The sequence below is a fragment of the Impatiens glandulifera genome, chromosome 5 (assembly GCF_907164915.1).
Source record: "Impatiens glandulifera chromosome 5, dImpGla2.1, whole genome shotgun sequence".
Classification (NCBI taxonomy): domain Eukaryota; kingdom Viridiplantae; phylum Streptophyta; class Magnoliopsida; order Ericales; family Balsaminaceae; genus Impatiens; species Impatiens glandulifera.
In genome coordinates this window covers 38195659-38215950 of record NC_061866.1, presented here as the reverse complement: position 1 = coordinate 38215950, position 20292 = coordinate 38195659, and the positions used below count along the sequence as shown (strand labels likewise).

At 25.6% G+C, this 20292-nt stretch overlaps 2 protein-coding genes across 2 annotated transcripts; both read right to left on the bottom strand.

Moving 5' to 3' along the window:
- Positions 1 to 946: 946 nt before the first annotated feature.
- Positions 947 to 4251, bottom strand: LOC124940029 (dammarenediol 12-hydroxylase-like). Its single transcript, XM_047480507.1, has 4 exons — positions 3583 to 4251; positions 1811 to 2131; positions 1537 to 1724; positions 947 to 1404 (listed from the first exon to the last, which is right to left on the bottom strand). Exons 1-4 carry the CDS (start codon positions 4223 to 4225, stop codon positions 1105 to 1107), a joined length of 1452 nt encoding a protein of 483 aa, XP_047336463.1. The 5' UTR covers positions 4226 to 4251; the 3' UTR covers positions 947 to 1104.
- Positions 4252 to 15467: 11216 nt separating this feature from the next.
- LOC124940589 (cucurbitadienol 11-hydroxylase-like) lies at positions 15468 to 17976 on the bottom strand. Its single transcript, XM_047481115.1, has 8 exons — positions 17443 to 17976; positions 16914 to 17063; positions 16579 to 16827; positions 16387 to 16482; positions 16209 to 16287; positions 16000 to 16106; positions 15756 to 15883; positions 15468 to 15644 (listed from the first exon to the last, which is right to left on the bottom strand). The coding sequence occupies exons 1-8, from the start codon at positions 17974 to 17976 to the stop codon at positions 15551 to 15553; spliced, it is 1437 nt and encodes a 478-aa protein (XP_047337071.1). The 3' UTR covers positions 15468 to 15550.
- Positions 17977 to 20292: the final 2316 nt, after the last annotated feature.

Sequence of the window (20292 nt, the reverse complement as noted above, 5' to 3'; positions counted from 1 at the left end):
TTCAGAAGACCGTGTGAGACGGTTGAGGGGTCCCGCACAACCGACCTCAAATGTCTAGACCACATTGTTCTTCCGTCGCCAACACCGCTGGGCCTCCCATCTACCGCTCTAAAAGTCAGAGCAATCTTTGTCCCCGCTGGCCTTTTAGATATCGCGATATTCTTGTTCTTCCCCGTCTCTTGCGGGCAAAAGATTCTTCAAAATTATCAAATTCATAATTAGATATGTAAATCAATTCAAACAATAACTAAGTGTAAAAAAGTTTGTCTTTGAATCCGAAATTCAAATCGTCACTTTGACAACTAACTCCCAAATAACTCCCAAAGTGAAAAAAAAAATTGTCTTTGAATCCGAAATTCAAATCGCCACTTCTACAACTAACCCCAAAAGTGAAAAAAAAAAAGAAGAAAAAATGTATTTAGACCAAAATTCAAATACACTTATATAACTAACCCCCAAAGTGAAAAAAAAGGAGAAAGTTTGCCTTTGAATCCGAAATTCAAATGGCCACTTCTACCCTTCTATATATTCAATCTCAACTATGTAAAAACTATGTGTTTGACTCAACTTTTTTAAAAGGGCAACATATAATAGAATCGTTTTTAATGAAAATCAATGAATGACAATGAATGAACTACTCTTGGATATTATAATATAATAATATATAATAATGTATTAATTTTATGTTTTTCTACCATTATCTCAACCACAAATAAACCACACATATCATTGGTCATTTTGTTAATAATAATTATATCCGTTTGGTATAAGAACTACAAAGTGTATTACAAATATAGTTGTATGTGTTATATCTGTAAAGATGTGTAAATAAAATTTAGTTTGAAGTTTAAAAATTATATAAATTAAATATATTTTATAATCTTGTGTTTAATATTAAGTATTATTTATAAATAGTAAAAAAAAACAATTATAATATTCCTTCCCATTGAAATGTAAACAACATGAGCATTATTATTCATACTTTCTATATGTTACACATATATGCAAAATTTTAAAGAAAATTGTAAAAAATTGACCAACAAAAAATTAAAATGCATGTGTCTCACTTATAAATCCAACAATTGACTAGTATTGTATAGTTGTTCAAAGATATTTAGGATGGAGGCGAATTGGAAATCCCTTTGTCAACCTTGGAATTGGATCACTAACAATCTTCTCATTTGAAATCAATTTTTCCCAGCTGAAATTTAAGACCATGTGGTGGATGAACACGAGCAAAACAAGCCTTGCATACTCGTTCCCCGGGCACATCCTAGGTCCTGCCCCAAACGGGACATAAGTGTAAGGCGCTGGTCCATTTCCTTCAAACCTCGACGGGTCAAACTTCTCCGGGTCTGGAAAGTGATCCGGGTTCTTATGGGTAATGTGTGCCATCCAGTGTAACTAATAAAAATACATAAAATTAGTAATGTCATTAAAGTTTGTAAACTATTTGAATGTTTTTATATCTAAATTAAAAAACAAACATAAAAAAGTGTTTCAAAACGACGAAATTTATAATTTCAAGTAATTTACCTTCCAACCCTTGGGAATAAAATAACCGCCATAGTTGAAGTCGGTAATTGCTTCCCTAAAAGCACCAGGACCCGGTGGCATGAGCCTCAATACTTCACATACGAAACTCCATGAATATTTCATCCTTTTTGCATCATCCCAATTAAGCAAGTCTTTGGGTGCTTTCAACTTTGCAACTTCCATTTGCTCTGATGGTAAATAATTAATGTTTAGAATCAATAAACATCAATTCAACTAAACTTGATAAAGAACATAAAAAAAATCAAATATATACCATTGAGGACTTTCTGATAAATATCGGGGTATTCAACTAGATACTTCATGATGAAGGATAGAGGAGAATTGAGAGTGTCGAAGCCGGCATGGAGGAGTCCAGCAATGTGGCTTGAAATATCTTCTTCATTCATGAATTGTGAGTTCTCGTCGCTTGCCAAAAGCAAAGTTGAAAGCACGTTTTTCTTTTGTTCCACTTTCTCCGCAATCTCTATTTTTCTCTTCCTTATCATTTCTTCTATTTCTATTCTCATCACCTTTGATGATTTTATCGCTTGGTAGAGTGCGGTTCCAGGAAAATTAATTGGTATAGATACGCTCCCTTTTCATCGAAAATTAATACATTGGTGATTATTAGTAATAAGAAAGACATAATTCCATACACAAAATCTTACAATTAAAAAATAACAAATAAAAAAAGAAACAATATTTTGTTACTATGTCACACAAAAATTCTTTAAATTTAAAATTGAAAGTTCCCAGCCACCCATGTGCTCATTCTTTAATATTTATTGTTAAAATATTGAATATAGATAGTGATTGAAATTCTACTCTTTTATCATATTTGAGCTTTTTGATTGAGATTTTAATTTTACAAATTTTTTTAATAATTCAAACAAAAAATAACTTAATTTTTATAAACAAAACTTTTAATAAAATCAACCTATTAAAAACCCTCAAATATCCAACATCAAACAAATTATTAATTAACATGAAAAAATATTTTCCTTATCTGGTCAATGTTAATATTAGACCAACTATTAATTTACATCTGAGTCAATTTTTGTTTTTTTAAGTCATTTAAAACATGTAGGATCCACCACTATTATTATTGAAGCTTCTAGTGAATATTCAGAATTTTGGTAGGGAAAGCAACCGATGATCTAAGCTTAGATGAAGACCTACTTTTCAACGAAATAAATGAGTAATTTATATATAAAAATTATTAATAAAATAAATTTGTTATTTGAGGTTGATAATTTTTTTACCTAATAACTTAAAATTAAATTAGTCATCATTAAAAAAACCCAAATTTTGGATACAACTTATAGATCCAAATTAACTTATTTTACTAATTCAAATGAGGGATTGTTTTTTTTTTTTCTGAATTATACATAATTATTCAAAACAAATTTATTATTATTAATTAGTTGAATTAAGACTCTACTAGTTGTAGAGGACAATATAATTGTTTTTTTTGATCAATTATAATAAATTGAGTTAATTTGATGTGGTAATTTTTAAGGATTGTTTTTTTACATTTTACCTAGTCTTTTAGATTTTTATTTTTCTCTATTATATCATTGTTATAATCATCAACATGAACTCACATATCTTATTAACTAAAATATATTAATGAAAAAGGAATTTGAAAAGAGAAAATTTGAAAGAGAATAATATGACTTTTTTGAAAAATTATAAAAAATTTCACTCTCTCTTTTGTTCACTTTTCCATTTCCATTAGAGCGAGAAAATTTGTATGAGAAAATATAAGAGGAAATGATATTTGTCGAATCAAATAATTTCTCTTTTTCTCTTTTTTAACCAATTATGAAGTGATGTCGTGTCATTCCCTTTAGTTTGTTTGATATTGTTTTTTTTTTTTGGATTTTATTTAGATTTTACTAAATTTATTTTTAAAAATTAGTTTTTGAAAGTTTAATAATCATCCTATCATCTAACTATAGATAAACAAACTTGTTTGACATGTTTTTTATATATATATATATGAATGAATTGAAATAAAATAAAAAGAGTGAGTAATTTATTTACCTTTAGCAATATCTTCAGTAGGTTTAGCAAGTTTCTCAAGTTTTTCAGAATCATCAATTCCCAAAACAACTCTACAAGCAAGTCCAAAAGTATATTTCTTCACAACCTCACCAGCCAAAACTTCTTTCTTCCCTTTCCAATCTCTCTCCAAACTCTCTCTCATAACCAAATCCATAATTTCCACATATTTCTGAAGCCCATCAGCTTTAAGAAACGAATGCAGCATCTTCCTCACCTTAATAAACTCTTCCCTCGTCGTTTTCTTACTCGATTTAGGAAATATCTTGTCAATCGTCGCCGGCCACCATGCTTGAACAAGCTTATTCTCATTAGAAAATAAAAACTTGTTTCCTTCAACTCCGGCCAAGATTACTGTCGGCTGACCAATTATGTTTGTTCGGAACACTTTGGTCGAGTATTTTTTCATTCTTTCAGTTGCAAACTGTTCGGGAATGCAATCTTTAAGCTTCGAGAAATATTCTAGGGTTTCTCCTATCAATGGCCAGCCTGAACTTCCTGGAGGAAGATTGTTGGGTTTTTCGTCTTTTTCATTGTTGATTTTTGGGGTTAAGATGTAATTTAGTGTAAATGAGATGGCTATGATTGCAAAGAGGAGAAGAGAAAGGGTGAGAAGAAGCTCCATAGATATTTTGTTTTGGAGAGAGAAAAGGTTAGTAATCCCCTTATTAGGTCTACTACATATGCCTTTATATATATATTTTTTTAGGACTAGTTTGATTCAACTTATAATGTTAATATTTATCTAATAAACTGAACAATCTAAAATAATACTAAAAAAAATAAATTAAATTGGATACGGAGGGTGATGTAAGCGAAGTGGGTTGAATAGTTCGCTGCACTCACTATAGTCCAAATTTTGAAATTAATATATATTCCCTCTTTATCTCTTTTTTATTTGTATATTTTTATAATCCTCTCTATAATCTGAAATTAAAATTTTTTTTTTCTAATTGGTCGAAGTGAAAATTCTTCTTAAATATAATTGTGAATTAAATTTGTACTAATTAAACTTGCTAAATATATATTTATTTTTCTTTCTTCTTAATATTTAAATATAACACATTTAATAATTTTTATTATTAAAAAATACTTAATAATTTCTCTCTTTAATTTTTTTATTATTATAAATATTCTTTTTTAAATTATTATAGATGTCACTCTAAATCTAAATGCATTTTAATTATTTCTCTTAATAATTTGTTCTCTTTTAAAAATATAGAGTAGAGACTATATTAGGGATAAAAGGAGAACTTCTACTAAAAAATTGTTTTTGTATATTATTTTTTTTATCTATTAATTTGTAATTATATATTTATATATTTGAATTAATTAATTAATTTATATATTTTTAAAAGTAATAATTGAAAAAGTTAATAAATTAATAAATATATATAATATAAGAGATAATTTGAGTTTTATTTATTAGTTTTTAGTTTAAGTTGAATAATTTATCTTATAATGATCTAATTTCAAATTAGGTAAATATTTATAATAATTTTATAATAAAAAATTAAAGAGAGAAATTATTATATATTTTTTTTAAAGAGTAATGATAGAGAGAGGGAATTTGGTGAGGGAATAACTTTGCATCATCGGTTTGGAAAATGTAAAAGTGGGAGGAAAGAAAGAAAAAAGAGAAATTATTTGATTTTTTCAACGAATAAGATTATGCCAAGTCATTCCCTCACCAAATTCCATCACCTAATCATTTCTCTTTTTTAAAATAAGAAAAAGTTAAAAAGAGAAAAATTATTAAATATTTTAAGTCACATATACAATTTAAAATTAAAGAGAAAGAAAATGATATTCATTACAAATTTTTTTTTTCCTATCATTACTTTTATTTTATTTTATTTTTGTTAAAGTTTATAATTAGTATAATTTTGTGAATTCCAAGAGGTAGCTGGTTAGATTCCATTTAGAAGTGTTTTGAGGGAGTCTTGACGTGGAGTGTAATGTTAATTTTCATTAATTAAAAAAAATAAAAAATAAATATAATTTTTTTAATAAATGGTGAGTTAAACTAACCAAATTTCATTAATGATGGAGGTAAAAATAACAAATTGCTACAAACCCTAAGCTAGTTTGATATAGTTTATAATAGCGAATAAGTTTCAATTTCTTATAAAATGTTAAATAAAATTGATAATAAGTTAACACAAATAAAAAAAATTAAATAAATTTGAGCGTGTACATAATAAACATGACCATCTAAAATAAATAAGAAAAATGTAAATATTATCAAATATATTTGACTGTTTAAGTAAATAAGTTGAATGAATCTACCTTTCTTCTAAAAATTTTGAGCCTCAATTTTAAGATAATTTTGAAAGTATCAAATTTATTTAAATTGTTAATGTTGTATTTTTTTATTTTATTTTTTTAAAATTATTCAATTTCTTAGCTCCAAATTATTCAGTTTATTAAAAAAACATTTTATATGTTTTATTTCGTTTATTTGGAATAATTTATTGTTAAAATTAGTTTAATATATAGTTTATCAGAGAAGAGAATTGTTACTTATTTATGATTATAATATAAATTAAAATATTATAGATTTTGTGTTGTCAAAGTCAAGCGTAATACAGGGAAATATTGAGGAATGCCGGTCAATTTTGTTTACCCATATAATGACATCATTGTATCAAATATATTTTTGTTTGTATTGATTGGTTTAAATAAAATTTGATTATGAATTTAGACTATTTAATAAAAAAAAATATGATTTGAATATTTTGTAGACAAACAATTTAAAATTTTAATTGATAAATTAAATATTTAATTATTAAAAAATGTGATAAATTTAATTAATTTTTTTTTTAATATTCCAATTAATATGCACCTACAAAAGCGGTCAAAGATTTTAATAGCTACACAAAATTTTCTAAAATCAAAATTAATAAACAAAATGACTAGATTGAAATGATTTGGATCAAATAGTGGTCAAAACTCAAAAAATAATTTGATTAATAATGAGGATATACCTTTCAAATTATTATTTGTTTTGATTTGATTTAATGCAATTATAAAACAAAAACATCAACTTAGGATGTAATAGGGTAATACTTTCACAAACTATATATATATTATGAAAATATCTTCCTTATTTGTTCAAATATTCATTTTCATCACCTTCAAAAATTACAAAATTCACAATTAATTCTAAGAACAAAACTATTTTCTTCTTTTTATCCTGATAATTAATTGATTGAAATAAAAAAAATATAAGTTATTTTCAACCTTGGTGACTTCAAAGCATCAAGCACTTCAATGAATAGGTTATTTATTTAAATTTATTAATTATTTTAATATAAAAGAATATAGCATAATAGTTTAGAATGAAAAATAAGATTTTTATTTTATTATACTCAAATCTCACTAAAAATAATTTTTTGTTTTTTATAAATAAAATTATGGCACTTAACATGGTCAAACTCTTCTTTTTTTTTAAAAAAAAAAAAAAATCATCTTTACACAAAAATAAGTAAATGAACATATATATATATCTTTGTATCTCTAAAAGTAAATTTTCAAAAATAAATTCAGACTTTCCGTAAATCAAGGGGCGTTTTTCAAAATCCCAAAATTATAGATAACACTATTCTAGATACGACATCATTTGAAAGGTACGTAACATTACCATAATTTATAGTAATAAAAAAAATAAAAAATAAAAGTAAACTCTTCAAAAGGATGTTGTGGAGGGTCTAATTTGAAAAGAAAAATTATTTAAATAAGGCCTTATTTTTTTTGACCACTCAGACTTTAAAAAATAAATTTTAAATAAAACATGTGAAGCCTACGAGATTTTAATATAGTTTTGGGTTTTAAAAGAGGTACATCTATTTTTGTTTTTTAGATTAGGAAAGAAATTTTGTGAGTGATCCCACACAAATTTTATATTATATTTTATGGTTCAGATCTTGATACACTAATGGAAATATTTTCACGCTACTTTTTTTTTTTTTTCAATTTTTGAAAATATTGTTTTAACATTTGTTTATATAATTGTACCCAAGTCCTATATATTATCTAAGATATTAAAATTTGATATTTAAAACATAACTTTTTAACCTGAAAAAGACACCAACAATAATGTTAGTTTTCAAATAATTAAATGTTTTTATTTATAAGCATGAGAATATTTATTTTTGATTTTTGGATTTTTTAGATGCAATTATATGTAAAAATGTCATGTGGAAATATATAAAAGTAACCAAGCAAGTCTTGAAATGTTTTTTATATTTTAGTTTTAAAATTATTTAAAAGCATTTATTTTATTTTATTTTTATTATTAAAAATCAAATAAGGATTTAAAAATATTAAAAATATTAAAAACATTAAAAACATTTAAATAATTAAAGTAGCAAGCAAACAAGCTCTTAATTCCGTTCGGAAATTTGACGATCCAAGCGTGATAAATGACCTTTTCATATGCAAAATGTCCGTCTTGCCCTTAATGGTCTTATACCCCTCCCAAGCGTTAATCCAATTCATTCGCTTCATCTTTACTCTCCCCTCTCCCTACCGCTCCCTATAAAACCCTAAACTCTCCAACGCAACCGCCACAATTCTATCTCTCCCGACATAGTCTCGGATTGTGACGCACTTGCGGGAATATGGAGAAAAGTTTCAAGTACGGAGCAGAATTGAAATATCAGTAGGAATTGAAATTTACCGTTTACTAAAATCATTAGAAACGAAAACATTATAATTAGATAGTTCATTTACGTTTTTGTTTTTATTCAGAATGATACGACTATAAAATCATTATAGGTCTGTCTATGTCTAAAATGATCTCTTAAAATCGTGTTTTTTTCCCATTTTGGGGAATTTTTAATGAAATAACGCTAAGTCGTTTTTTCCAAAAAAAACTCTATCTCTCCCTAAACCCTAATCCCCATCCCCACGACTCTCCGTTCAACATCACCAGCCGACAGTCAGTAGCCAACAACGGTTGAAGAAGACCCACGACTCTCCGGCGGTTGAAGAAGAACCATCGCATTCTGATCAAATGAGTATGTTAATGTGCATTTTGTTATAGTTAGTTGATTTTCTTAGTTAGTGACCTGATTTTGCATAGTATTCGCATCCAAGAGTTATCATTCACCAGGCTTTGTTATGAACACTATGTTATATACTATAGTTGATAACTCCTAGATGCGAATACTATGTTATGAACAAAGATAGGTTTTGTTGCAACATTATGTAGTGGTCCTCACGCGTATTGTAATGTTCCTCATGCGTATTGTATAATACACCTCACGCGTATTGTAATATCTCTCACGCGTATTGTAATGCCCTCACGCGTATTGTATAATTCACCTCAAACATATTGTATCACGCGTATTGTAATGCCTCTCACGCGTATTGCAATGTTTCTTTTTGAAGATGGCACCAACCATCACTCTTGAGGAGTTTCTTGCTAGGTTTCATGGAAATCTAATCTCACCAACATTATTCACTTAAAAATAAACATAATTATAGATATATATATTTTATTTAGCTCTTTCATTTAATTTATTTATTCCTATTCATTTTAGGATTTATTTAGAAATTGTCCAAATTTAAATTATTTTGAAATTGATTGATTAATATCATTTTCAAACTAATTATTTATTTTAATTTTTGTGCAAATAATATATATATATATATATATATATATATAAATTTTAAATTTATTTTTCTAAAATTTATATATAAATTTTAAATTTATTTTTCTAAAATTTATATTTTCTAAAAATTAATATACTAGCTAATTGTACTATAATTAAAATAAATAATTAGTTTATGCTTATTTCTCTCATGCAAAATAAACATAAATTATTTTAATCATAGATATATATTATATTTAGCTCTTTCATTTAATATATTTATTTGTACCTTTTAACTTATTTTTGAAAAATTGTTTGAATTTTAATTAATTTGAAAATCGATGGATACGATATTGTTTTTAAACTAATCATTTATTTTAATTATAGTGCAATTAGTCCATATATGAATTTTTATAAAATCATTTCAATGCTTAGAATATTTTGAAAATTATAAATTGCAGAGTAAAAAAAATGTCTATATATATAATTAAGGTATATTAGACCCAACGTGGCTCGATCTAATGTACCAAAATGACAAGGGTTCGATTCCACTGTAAATATTTTAAATAAAAACAAAAATTCTTTATTTTGGATTTCATGTTAGTTTTTCTTAATTAAAAAAAAAACGATTAAAATAATATTATCATATTTAAATTAATATTCGAATTATAATTTCATTTGTTTATGTTTGTTTATTTGTACTTTTAAACTTTTTTTTATGCTGCATCAATATTTATATTTTTATGTTTAATTTAAGTGTATAATCAAATTCTAATATACTAAAAGTCACCTACAATTTGTTAGAATACATTAAGTGGCATACATTAAAACTAGGAAAAAAGTTCACGTACTTGTACAACTAGCCCACTTAAACTAGCCTACTTAGACGGATGTACTAATAAAAAGTCATTTAAACGTATGTACTAATAAAAATTGGTTTATTTAGCCTCTTTTAGTAAACTATAATTAATTTTTATTTTTTAATTTATATATTTAATAATTAAATATTAATATATTTTCTCTCTCGTTCCTTTTCATTTATTACTAATAAATGAACCCTCCTTTTATTTTTTTATCTTTTTATTATTTTTATATAAGCATTTATTATTGATTATTTTAATTTTATTTTATATATATATGAGCATTCATCATTAATTATTTTAACATTATATTTTTTCTTCTTTTTTATATTTTTTTTCATATATTCACATAAATTATTAATTATTTTAAAATTGTTTGATCTCAATAATTGAATATAACAATGAAAATCCTTTCAACAATAAAAATTCTTCAACACAAAAATAAATTATTTAAGAATTAAAAATTTAATAATAATAAAACTCATTCATCAAACCCAAAAATCAAACCCAAAATAGTAATAATCAAATATTAGACAAAACAATACACCTTACTACTAGTGTAAGTCGTGAATAAAAATTAAATAAAAAATATTACAGTAAAATATAAAATTTATAAATAAATTGTTAAATTTTTTTAAAAAATGAGAATTTAAGTAATATGATAAATAAAAACTAATAAAAAAGGAAGATAACATATAAAAGAGAAATAATATTAAAATAAAAAAAAAATAAGAATAAAATAAATTACCTGATTTAATTAATGAAGAAGAAGGAGGGAGAAAATATATTAATATTTAATTAATAAATATATAAATTTAAAAATAAAAGTTAGCCATATTACTAGAAGAGACTAAATGAACCAATTTTTGATAATAAATATGTTTAAATAATATTTTATTAGTACATACGTCTAAGTGAACTAGTTGTAAAAGTAATACGTTTAAGTGAGATTTTTTTTCTTAAAACTAATTATAGTTTAATGTTGAAATATATTTATTGTTTTAATACTAATTTTTTATGTATCGTATTATTGGTAGGCATGTACCTATTAAATATTAATCGTCAAATTTATTGACTAACATATTTTTAAACACAGATTTCTTTAATTTGGCCGGTTGTTTTTTTATTAAAAAGTGAAATAATCTAACAATAAGAACCAATAAAAAAAATCAATTAAGGGATCGGAGTTGCATGTTTCATCTTTCAATTTATTTTAGTATTTTTTGTAAAAATAGTTTATAACAGATATTGTCTTCACTTTTTTTATTTTAATTTATTTTTACCTACAAAATTCTGGATAATAAATTATTTCGTCCTCTACAAAGAAAAAATCATTTTTTTTAATTTATTAATAATTATTTTAATCTTTAAATATGAAAGCAGAATTTGAACGACACTATATCATATTCTAGTAGAAGTTTCCATGCCGTCTCATTTGACTCAAAAGTTTCCTGGCTTTATATATTCAAAAATAAATAAAAGTATATATATAATATATTAGAATATCATGCATGCTTCCTTTAAAACTTATAAATAAATATTAGAGATTAGAATATCACGCTTAATTTGATTCAGCTAATTCAATATTCTAGTTTAAAATGTTCTATTGTTTGGTCACGGTCAAAACATAATCATGTAAAAATAAAATTAAGAGAATTGATTAGAACTTACATTTCCTAACTTAATGAACTAAAAATAAAATTAAGCGATACCAATTTGAACTGTTTTTTGAGATGAGATACCAATTTGAGAGCACGAGTATATAGTGATAGGAGGAGAATGATGTGACATAGAAATAAAAATAAAGTGCGAGAAAAAAGAGAAATTTTTATATTTTTTTAACGAATCAGATTGTGTCACGTTATTCTCTCCCATTCATTCTTTAAAATTCCTAAATTTGAGAAATATTAAAAAATGAGTGTATATTGAATCATCCCGAACCACCACGTAATCAAATTCTATACTAGTTATACGTTAGACTTTAATATTTGTTCAAAGTCAATATATATAAATGAGACTTATGAAATCATAATTGATGATGGTTGCATCATTCTTATTAAATATTGTTTGGTTGAAAAATATTGCAATAAGCATCAAACAGTCCAATTAATGAGTGCATGGTCCACAAGAAATTACCGAGCAATTCAATAATTAATTTATTGTTATAGTCTACCATTACACGCGGATATTGTCTTTTTCTCAAATAAAAAAATAAATAATAATAATAATAATAATAATTTCTTTTGAGAGTTTATCTTAGTCTTTTTTTTGCTTATAAATTTTCAAGGAATTTCACAATCTAGTTTGGCAACTATATTATATATAAATATATACACTTTTGAAATTGATTTATGTATTTAATAATAAACATGTTGATCAGACTCCTCACTTAAAACATAGGGAATAAAAAAAAATCATTACAATTAAATATGTTACCGTTAATCATAAAATAAAATAAACACTAATATATACTAGAGCTTGTTTGGTGGTGGGGTTTTAAATAAACATATTGATTGGTTTGGTGGTGATTTAGAGAAGTGTATTTTTTTTATTAAAAATTTTAAATGATATTAATATATAATGATAAATTAATTTTTGTAAATTTTAAATAAAATATATTTTAGTATTTTAATTAATAAATTTAGTATTATGTATATGAGAGAAAATTAAATAATATTTTATTATGATTAAATTTATTAAAAAATAATTCAACCAAGTCTAATATGGCTATTTAATATTTTATGTGTTTTCTTAACTAATTAATAAAATATAAAATTATTGACCTTAAACTTGTGATTTAACAATGAAATTTATTTAAATAATTCAATTATTATTCCCTTATTTTATTAATTAAAATATTATAATATATTTTTTTATTAAATATAAATACTAGTATTTTTAATCTAATAACAAATTTTTTTATAATCTCAAACTAAACAATACCTTGAATTATTTAAATAACTGAACAAACACTAAGGCTGGTTGGGATTATTTAAATAATTCAACACATTCAAACATCTTTTCACTCCCCCTTTCATAAATCACACCACTTAATTCATTACCCAAAATACTAAAATACCATTTATTTTAAATTACTATTTATTATTTTATTATTATATATCAATACCCTTTAATTAATTTTATCAAAAATATTCTCATCTCCTCAAAATCATCACCAATTATTACTCATTTTTCCCCTCTAAGTTATTACAATAACCCCAATCCAAACCAGGCCTAAATGTTTGTGATAATTTAAAAAAAAATAAAACTAGACTAGAGAAAACTAATATAGATTTGTAAAACACTAATTCTTCTGCATTGTTGGTATAAGATAATAAGAACATTACTATTGATCTAGGGTACAATTTGAACAATGACAATATTTTATTTTATGACTATTTTCTTCCTTCCAATTAATATTTCAATTTTTTTTGTCTAATAGCGACATAATATTTAATTGTAGCTATTATTTCATTTCATACTAGTGTAAGGATTGATTTAACTATATTAAAACATATCACATTTGTAACGACTAAAATAATTCGTTGACATTTTGAAACCGTTTTTACATTTATCTCGAATCTCTTGTGAGATATAGAACAGAATGTTAGGCCAAACTAACAAAAATTTTGATTTTGATTTCGATGAAATCATTTACTTGCCGCTTTGACTTTTTTACCGTCGTCCCTTATTTAATCCTCGAGAAATTTGGAAACAAAAATATGTTACATGTTTAAACACGAATTAGAGATTTCAATTTAGGTTCTGAGTTTAGTTACACGTGAGGAAGGACATCGATTCTATGTCTCACGATAATGTCGAATGACTGTCTCTATTATAAACTTTTGATATTTTTTTTATAAAATATTCATTTAAACTTTATTTATTTATAAAACCCTAAAACATACATCTAAGGATAATTTCAAACATAAACATTTATCTAGATCTAAAGATAATTTCAAACATAAACATTTATCTAAGTTTGTGTCAATATATCCCTAATATATCCCTAGAGCATGCATTTACTTATATCATAGTGCATAAAATAAATTAGTATATAAAATCGAGAAAGTACCTAAGCTAGAGTAGAATCTCGAAATTACCTTAAAAAAATATTTAATAATCAAAGTTGGAAATAAAAAAAATAAAATCAAAACATGGCCTAGGGACAGTAGCTTTTTTTTAAAATTTTGTTGAAAATATTTATTTAATTGTTTTTTATTTTTTAAGATTTTTAGAAATTAATTAGCTAGGCCTTTTAAATATTAAAAGAAAAAGAAAACAAATAAGTTCAAGCAAAGCTAGGCCAGAGATACTCGGGTCTGATACATGGGTGAAGAGGCGGGTTGGATGCGGGGCAGGACTCTAGGGTGCGGGGCTGGAGCAATGTAAAGAATAGAAATGTATAAAATATGTTTAAGGTGGGTTGGTGAGATAAGGTGAATATATGTTTATTAATGTTATTAGCGGCTTGGTCGCAACAACGGATCTAGCTAGTAATCGAAGTTTGGATGTGTTTATAAAAAAATTTGTTTTGAGTTTGAATTTTCTTTTTTAGAAAAATTATAAATGAAATTGGTAGATTCACATAGGTTTCGAGAAATAAATTTAAAAAATTAGAAAATTAAAGAGTCATGTCATATTTAGCTTAACTTAACGTATATCCACCCTTACTATAGGTATAGATTTGTTTGAATAAGTCTGGAATTATTTTAATTTTTGTTTATATAATTGTTGATTTTGAGAAAGTGATTTTATATTTAAAAAATATATATTTAAAATAAATAAAAAAATATTTTAGTATTTTGATTAATAAAATTAATGATATAAGTGGATGAAATATTTTTTAATTATATTGAGATTTTAATAAGAACGAAACTAAGTTTGTGACTTTTTTCTTTAATTTATGTATCATACATTGACTTGTATTGAATTTTATTTTTTAATTTAGGAATTTAACCTGCCTAAAGCGGCGTAGCTACACCAAAGGCGATGGTGGGCTATAGCCCTCGGTAAAATTTTAAATACTTTTTATATATAAAACTTTAAATACTTTTTATATATCTAACTATTAATCAAGAAATAAATATAATTATTTTGCTTCAACAATATTCTTCATTGTAAAATTCTTGTTTACTTTCATAAAAAGCAATACTAAATTGATACTTTATTTGAAGTGTGATAATTTGTTGCAAAAATATAATACATGGGAGGCTAATAATATGTTGCAATTGTTATAGTTTATTGCATTAATTAGTTTGAATTTGTATTTTTGTAAGAAAAATTGGAGTAGATAATTCAAACTATCTTAATATCAAATTATATGTGAAAGTACAAATTATATTTAAGAAATATATTTGATACAAGTGTTTCTATTATGTATGGTTATATAATTATTACATACAAAACAAGAAATAATTTTTTCTAAAAATGAAATCCTGGAAATATGTCCTTCCGCAATATCTTATTATTTTCTCTTAAGATATTGCAGTTTTACACCTTGTTCAAAACCTTAATATGAATGCCATCTCCAAAATCTAAAAATGGTGTTCTTCCAATCTTGTCCCCTCCCTTGACCTTTTCCCAGCTGTTAATTATAAGAAAAGAGACAAACTTAAATGTTAATTAAACATAACACCATTCTCTATATATTAAAATGTTCATATTTGATTTAATAAAATAATCATAAATTAATTACCTATATTTTGTTACTAATACATGGAAGAAAGTGGTCATGAAAGCCCTAGTGAAATCTGCACCAGCACATTGCCTCATTCCTCCTCCAAAGGGCATGAAGTTCTTTGATATCACACTCGCATCGAGTTCCTATTCGATAAAATTAAGTTTACCATTGTTTTCACGTCGAAGAATTTGCATGGATTCACCTAGTTTTTATTTTTTTTTATTTTAAGCAAGTTAAATTCAAGAAAATATATATTTACCTTCCACCGCGATGGGTTGAACGCCAATGGGTCATCGTATGTTTTAGGGTTAAGTTGTTGAGCTGACGTAGCAACCATGATAGTCCAACCAGCGGGAATTGTATAACCTTCAATAAGATGAGAAAATTAAATGAGCCTTTGTTAAGATATTAATTAGGTTTACATATATATCATGATCATAATATAATAACATCAATTAATTAATTTACCATTGACTTGAATATCTTTCATTGCTCTTCTAAGTAAACCGGGAGAAACATTTGCCAACCTTAGGGTCTCATTGATAACCTATTTCATTTTTACAATATATAGTAAGTTCATTTCATGCATGTGCATGTAAGTGTAACCAAAGTAAAAAAAGTAAGAGGGATTCATTTTGTAACTTACATGGAGAGTAAAAGGCATTGATTTGTATTCATCCCATGAAAGAAGAGACGTCTCATCAGATTTTTCTCGTTTCGAAAGAATCGCTTCATGTTCGGCCTAAATAAATTAACCAAAACAAAAATAATGTAAGAAAGAGCGGAGAAAACACCCGATTTTCGACTCGAGTGTTGGCTATAAAGTACATATATATACCCTAAGCTCGTTGACAACTTGAGGGTGGTCGGAGAGTAACTTAAATGCCAAAGTTATAGCCGATGAAATCGACTCAAAGCTAGCAAACAAAGCGCCAAAGATGAAGTGGACGATGAAATCTTCGGTTAGGAATTTCTCGGATCTCATCTCTCTTACAGCTTGATCAAGAAGATCTTCATCAAATTCCTTGGGGAATTTTTGTTTTTCCTTGATTTTCTCTCTTATCATATTGGTTATCTTCTTGCTCTCCTGAAAATTTTAATGCATGATCATTATATTAACCTAATTAATAAAACTTATAATTTGAATCATGTAACTAAAATATTTATGTATACCTGTAGAACCCTATGGAATGCTGTTCCGGGAATATTTATTGGGAAAGACATCAATCCTTGTAAAATACTTGTAAACTTCTCGCTTAATTTATCGACGGATTTTGTTGAATCGTAGCCAATCATTTGCTTGGCGGTGCAATCAAAAACCATCTGCAAAATATTATTGACGAGAATCATGAGCACACAAGAAAATATATATAAGATTACACAGAAAACGGGAAAAAAAATTCAACATCGCTAAATAAAAAATCGGTAACATAAAAATTAAATTTAGTTGTATTAACTATGATGGAAGAAAAAAAAAAGTAACCTAAGTAAGGTCCATATCATTATGTTAATTTGATAGACTTGAATTCGGTCATTTTCATTTTGATATAATTTGATTATCTAGTGACAAATGATGTTATAAGATGTATTGTAAGTTTGGTTTTTTTCAGAGTAGATGCAATTTTTGGTTTATCTTAACAAAATTTCACTTAAAGAAAAAAAAGAAGAGAATAATATATGGAAAATTTAACCAATTACTTACACTTGCAACAGCTTCTTTGACAAAGATAGAGTCTTGAACAGTCCATGTTTTCAATGTTGCATCCACAAAGGTTTCCATTTGAGGTAGAAGCTTCTTTTTAAGACTCTCGGTTCCAAAATGATTCAAAACAATGCTTCTAACATATCGATGGACAGCCCCAAACGCGGTTGGCTTGGACTCTCCATCCATGTTGAATAGTTTCGCGAACGTGTCCAAATACCACATCTCTACCGACCTCCCTTCTTGTAAGAACAAGTGGTGGTTAACCTCGGCATCAGTCGTGATCACCACCGGTCTACCCGCAAAATTGGTCTTGAAAACCGGCCCATACTTTTGGATTCTCTTCTTAATGAAAGGATGAAGATCGAGAGAACGACTAGGAATAAGAAGCTCGAGGGTTTCGCCTATAAAGGGAAATCCCATCGAGCCGGGAGGGAGAGTTCCATTGGCTATCTTAGGATCCCTCCATTTTCGGAACAAATGAGTTATCAAGATGGTAGCAAATGTAAGAATACTTAGCCATAGGAAAGACATTGCCAATATCTCTAGTAGATTACCAGCTAAGGCCTAAGATGAGATGGGATATTTGTGACAAAAAGTTCATAATATATATATAAAGGCCAATGGGAGAGGTGTTTTCTATTGATAGAATAAAATTATTAGGGTTATGGACTCACATGGATCAATCATGTAATAGCTATGGTGACCAAACAATTGATTGGCTAGGAATGTGGACTAGATTATTAGTTGGTTATTTAGAATTATAATTTGTTGGTACTTGATTGACTGTCTATGGCTATTAATTTGTTTAATCAAATATATTTGACTAGATAGATAATTGTTTTGAATAATAATGAACCTATTTCCAAAACATGCCTAATTTCTCCTCCCTCTATATATTTCATATTTAAAATATAATTAAACTTAACACACTTTCTTTCTTTTTATTATTATTTTTATTTTTGAGGATAGTGGTTGAATATTACATAAAGACTTTTTCATTCAATTTTGGTTGTCTCATTTTATATTGATTTATATTTTATTATATTGTGTAACCTCTCAAATACATGTTTTTATAGTGAAAAAACAAATTAAGAAAAAGAAGCCTTTAGATTACACAAAATAGGTTTAGTATAAATTTTCGCTCTTAAATACTATTTTAATAAATAAATAAAAAAAGACTAAGATGAACTTGTGATGAATATGTAATTATCTTTTGAGTGCTTAATTAATTGAAGTGAAAATCTAGTTCCATAATTATATTTAAAAATTTATTTGATTTAGTTTAGGTAACTAAAATATTTTAAATAGAAAGATACTTCAACTAAGCTTCTACCAAGGTTATATATATTAGATCTACTCCGGATTAAATGTTCATAATTTTATGTGGAGATTAATTAATTAAACTACTCTAAATATATATAAATTATTCAAAAAAATTTGTTAACTATTGTTATTTTAGTTATGTTATTTTATTTTTATTTGAAAGAATTCATTTATTATGTATATATAAGGTAAAATATTCGGATAAAAATAAAATTAAGTACAAGTCAATGTATGATACATAAACTAAAATAAAAGTGATCACAAACTTATGGCCTGGTTTTGTTTCTTAATATAATCAAAAAATTATTTCTTTCACTCATATCACTAATTTTATTTATTAATATACTAAAATATGTTCTATTTATTTTAATATATATATATATATATATTATCATAATATATTAATTAAAAAATCTAAAATCACTTTCTCAAAATCAACAATTATAAAAAAAATTAAATAATCCAAGATTTATTCAAACAAATCTATACCGAACAGCAAGAGCGGATATACGTTAGGAGTCAGTTAGGCTAAGTCCAACATCAAATAAAAACTTTTACGCAAAAAATTGAAATAAATCATTAATTTTCTATTTTTTTTAAATTTAATTCATGATTTATTTTTTTAATTCTTGAAACCTATGTTGATTTACCCATTTCATCTATAATTTTCTAAAAAAAATTAAACCCACTCCAAAAGTTTTATAAATTTATCCCAACTTTGATTCATCAATGTGACCAATCCACCAATAACATTAATAAACATATATTACCTTATCTTGCCAACCTTAAACATATTTTATACATTTCTATTCTTTACATTTTCAGATCTTCTCCACACTTATAATATGTATCTAATGGAACTAATATGGCCTACAATTAATTGTATTTTAAAGGCGGACATATTTGATCTTAGTATTATTAAATTAGCTACTATCCTCACATGGTCTAATAGTTGTGAACTAAGTGAAGGTGCCTCAGTATGAACATAGAGCATTAACAAATAAGGAAATAACACTTGGTTTCAAAGCATGGAGAAATTAATTAAGCAAATAAAATAAGAAAAGCAAGTTCAAATAATGTAAAGAAGCACAATGAGGCTTGAGATTTAATGATATGTGACACATCCATTGATTTTGACACATTATTTATATTTCTCAAAATACAACTGATTTCATTAATAATTAAAATATATTAAGCATGAAACATGAGATAAAACACCACATTAGTTAATTACATAAAATAATGTGCATGTGGAAGCACGATTTACATCATTTGTTTGTTTTCATGAAAAACACTAATAATATACTGAGGAGTGATAGAGAAAATTTGGAAGAGAGAATAAGGGAGGGAATGACTTGTCACCACATCATTGACTAGAAAATGATAAAGAGTGATGAGGCGAGCAGAAGAGAGAAAAAATAGAAAATTTGTTAATTTTTTTAATGAATCAGATTGCAATACGTAATTCTCTTTAAAACTCTCTAAATTATAAGAATTTGTTTAAATTTATTAAATATGTATATA

Coding starts and splice junctions, on each gene's coding strand:
- LOC124940029 (XM_047480507.1), bottom strand. CDS start 4,225: ATGGAGCTTCTTCTCACCCTTTCTCTTCTCCTCTTTGCAATCATAGCC. Junction 1,725..1,810: donor TTATCAGAAAGTCCTCAATG/GTATATATTTGA, acceptor ATTTACCATCAG/AGCAAATGGAAGTTGCAAAG. Junction 1,405..1,536: donor TTATTCCCAAGGGTTGGAAG/GTAAATTACTTG, acceptor TATTTTTATTAG/TTACACTGGATGGCACACAT.
- LOC124940589 (XM_047481115.1), bottom strand. CDS start 17,976: ATGTCTTTCCTATGGCTAAGTATTCTTACATTTGCTACCATCTTGATA. Junction 17,064..17,442: donor TCAAAGAAGCTGTTGCAAGT/GTAAGTAATTGG, acceptor AATATTTTGCAG/ATGGTTTTTGATTGCACCGC. Junction 16,288..16,386: donor CAATGCCTTTTACTCTCCAT/GTAAGTTACAAA, acceptor AAAATGAAATAG/GTTATCAATGAGACCCTAAG.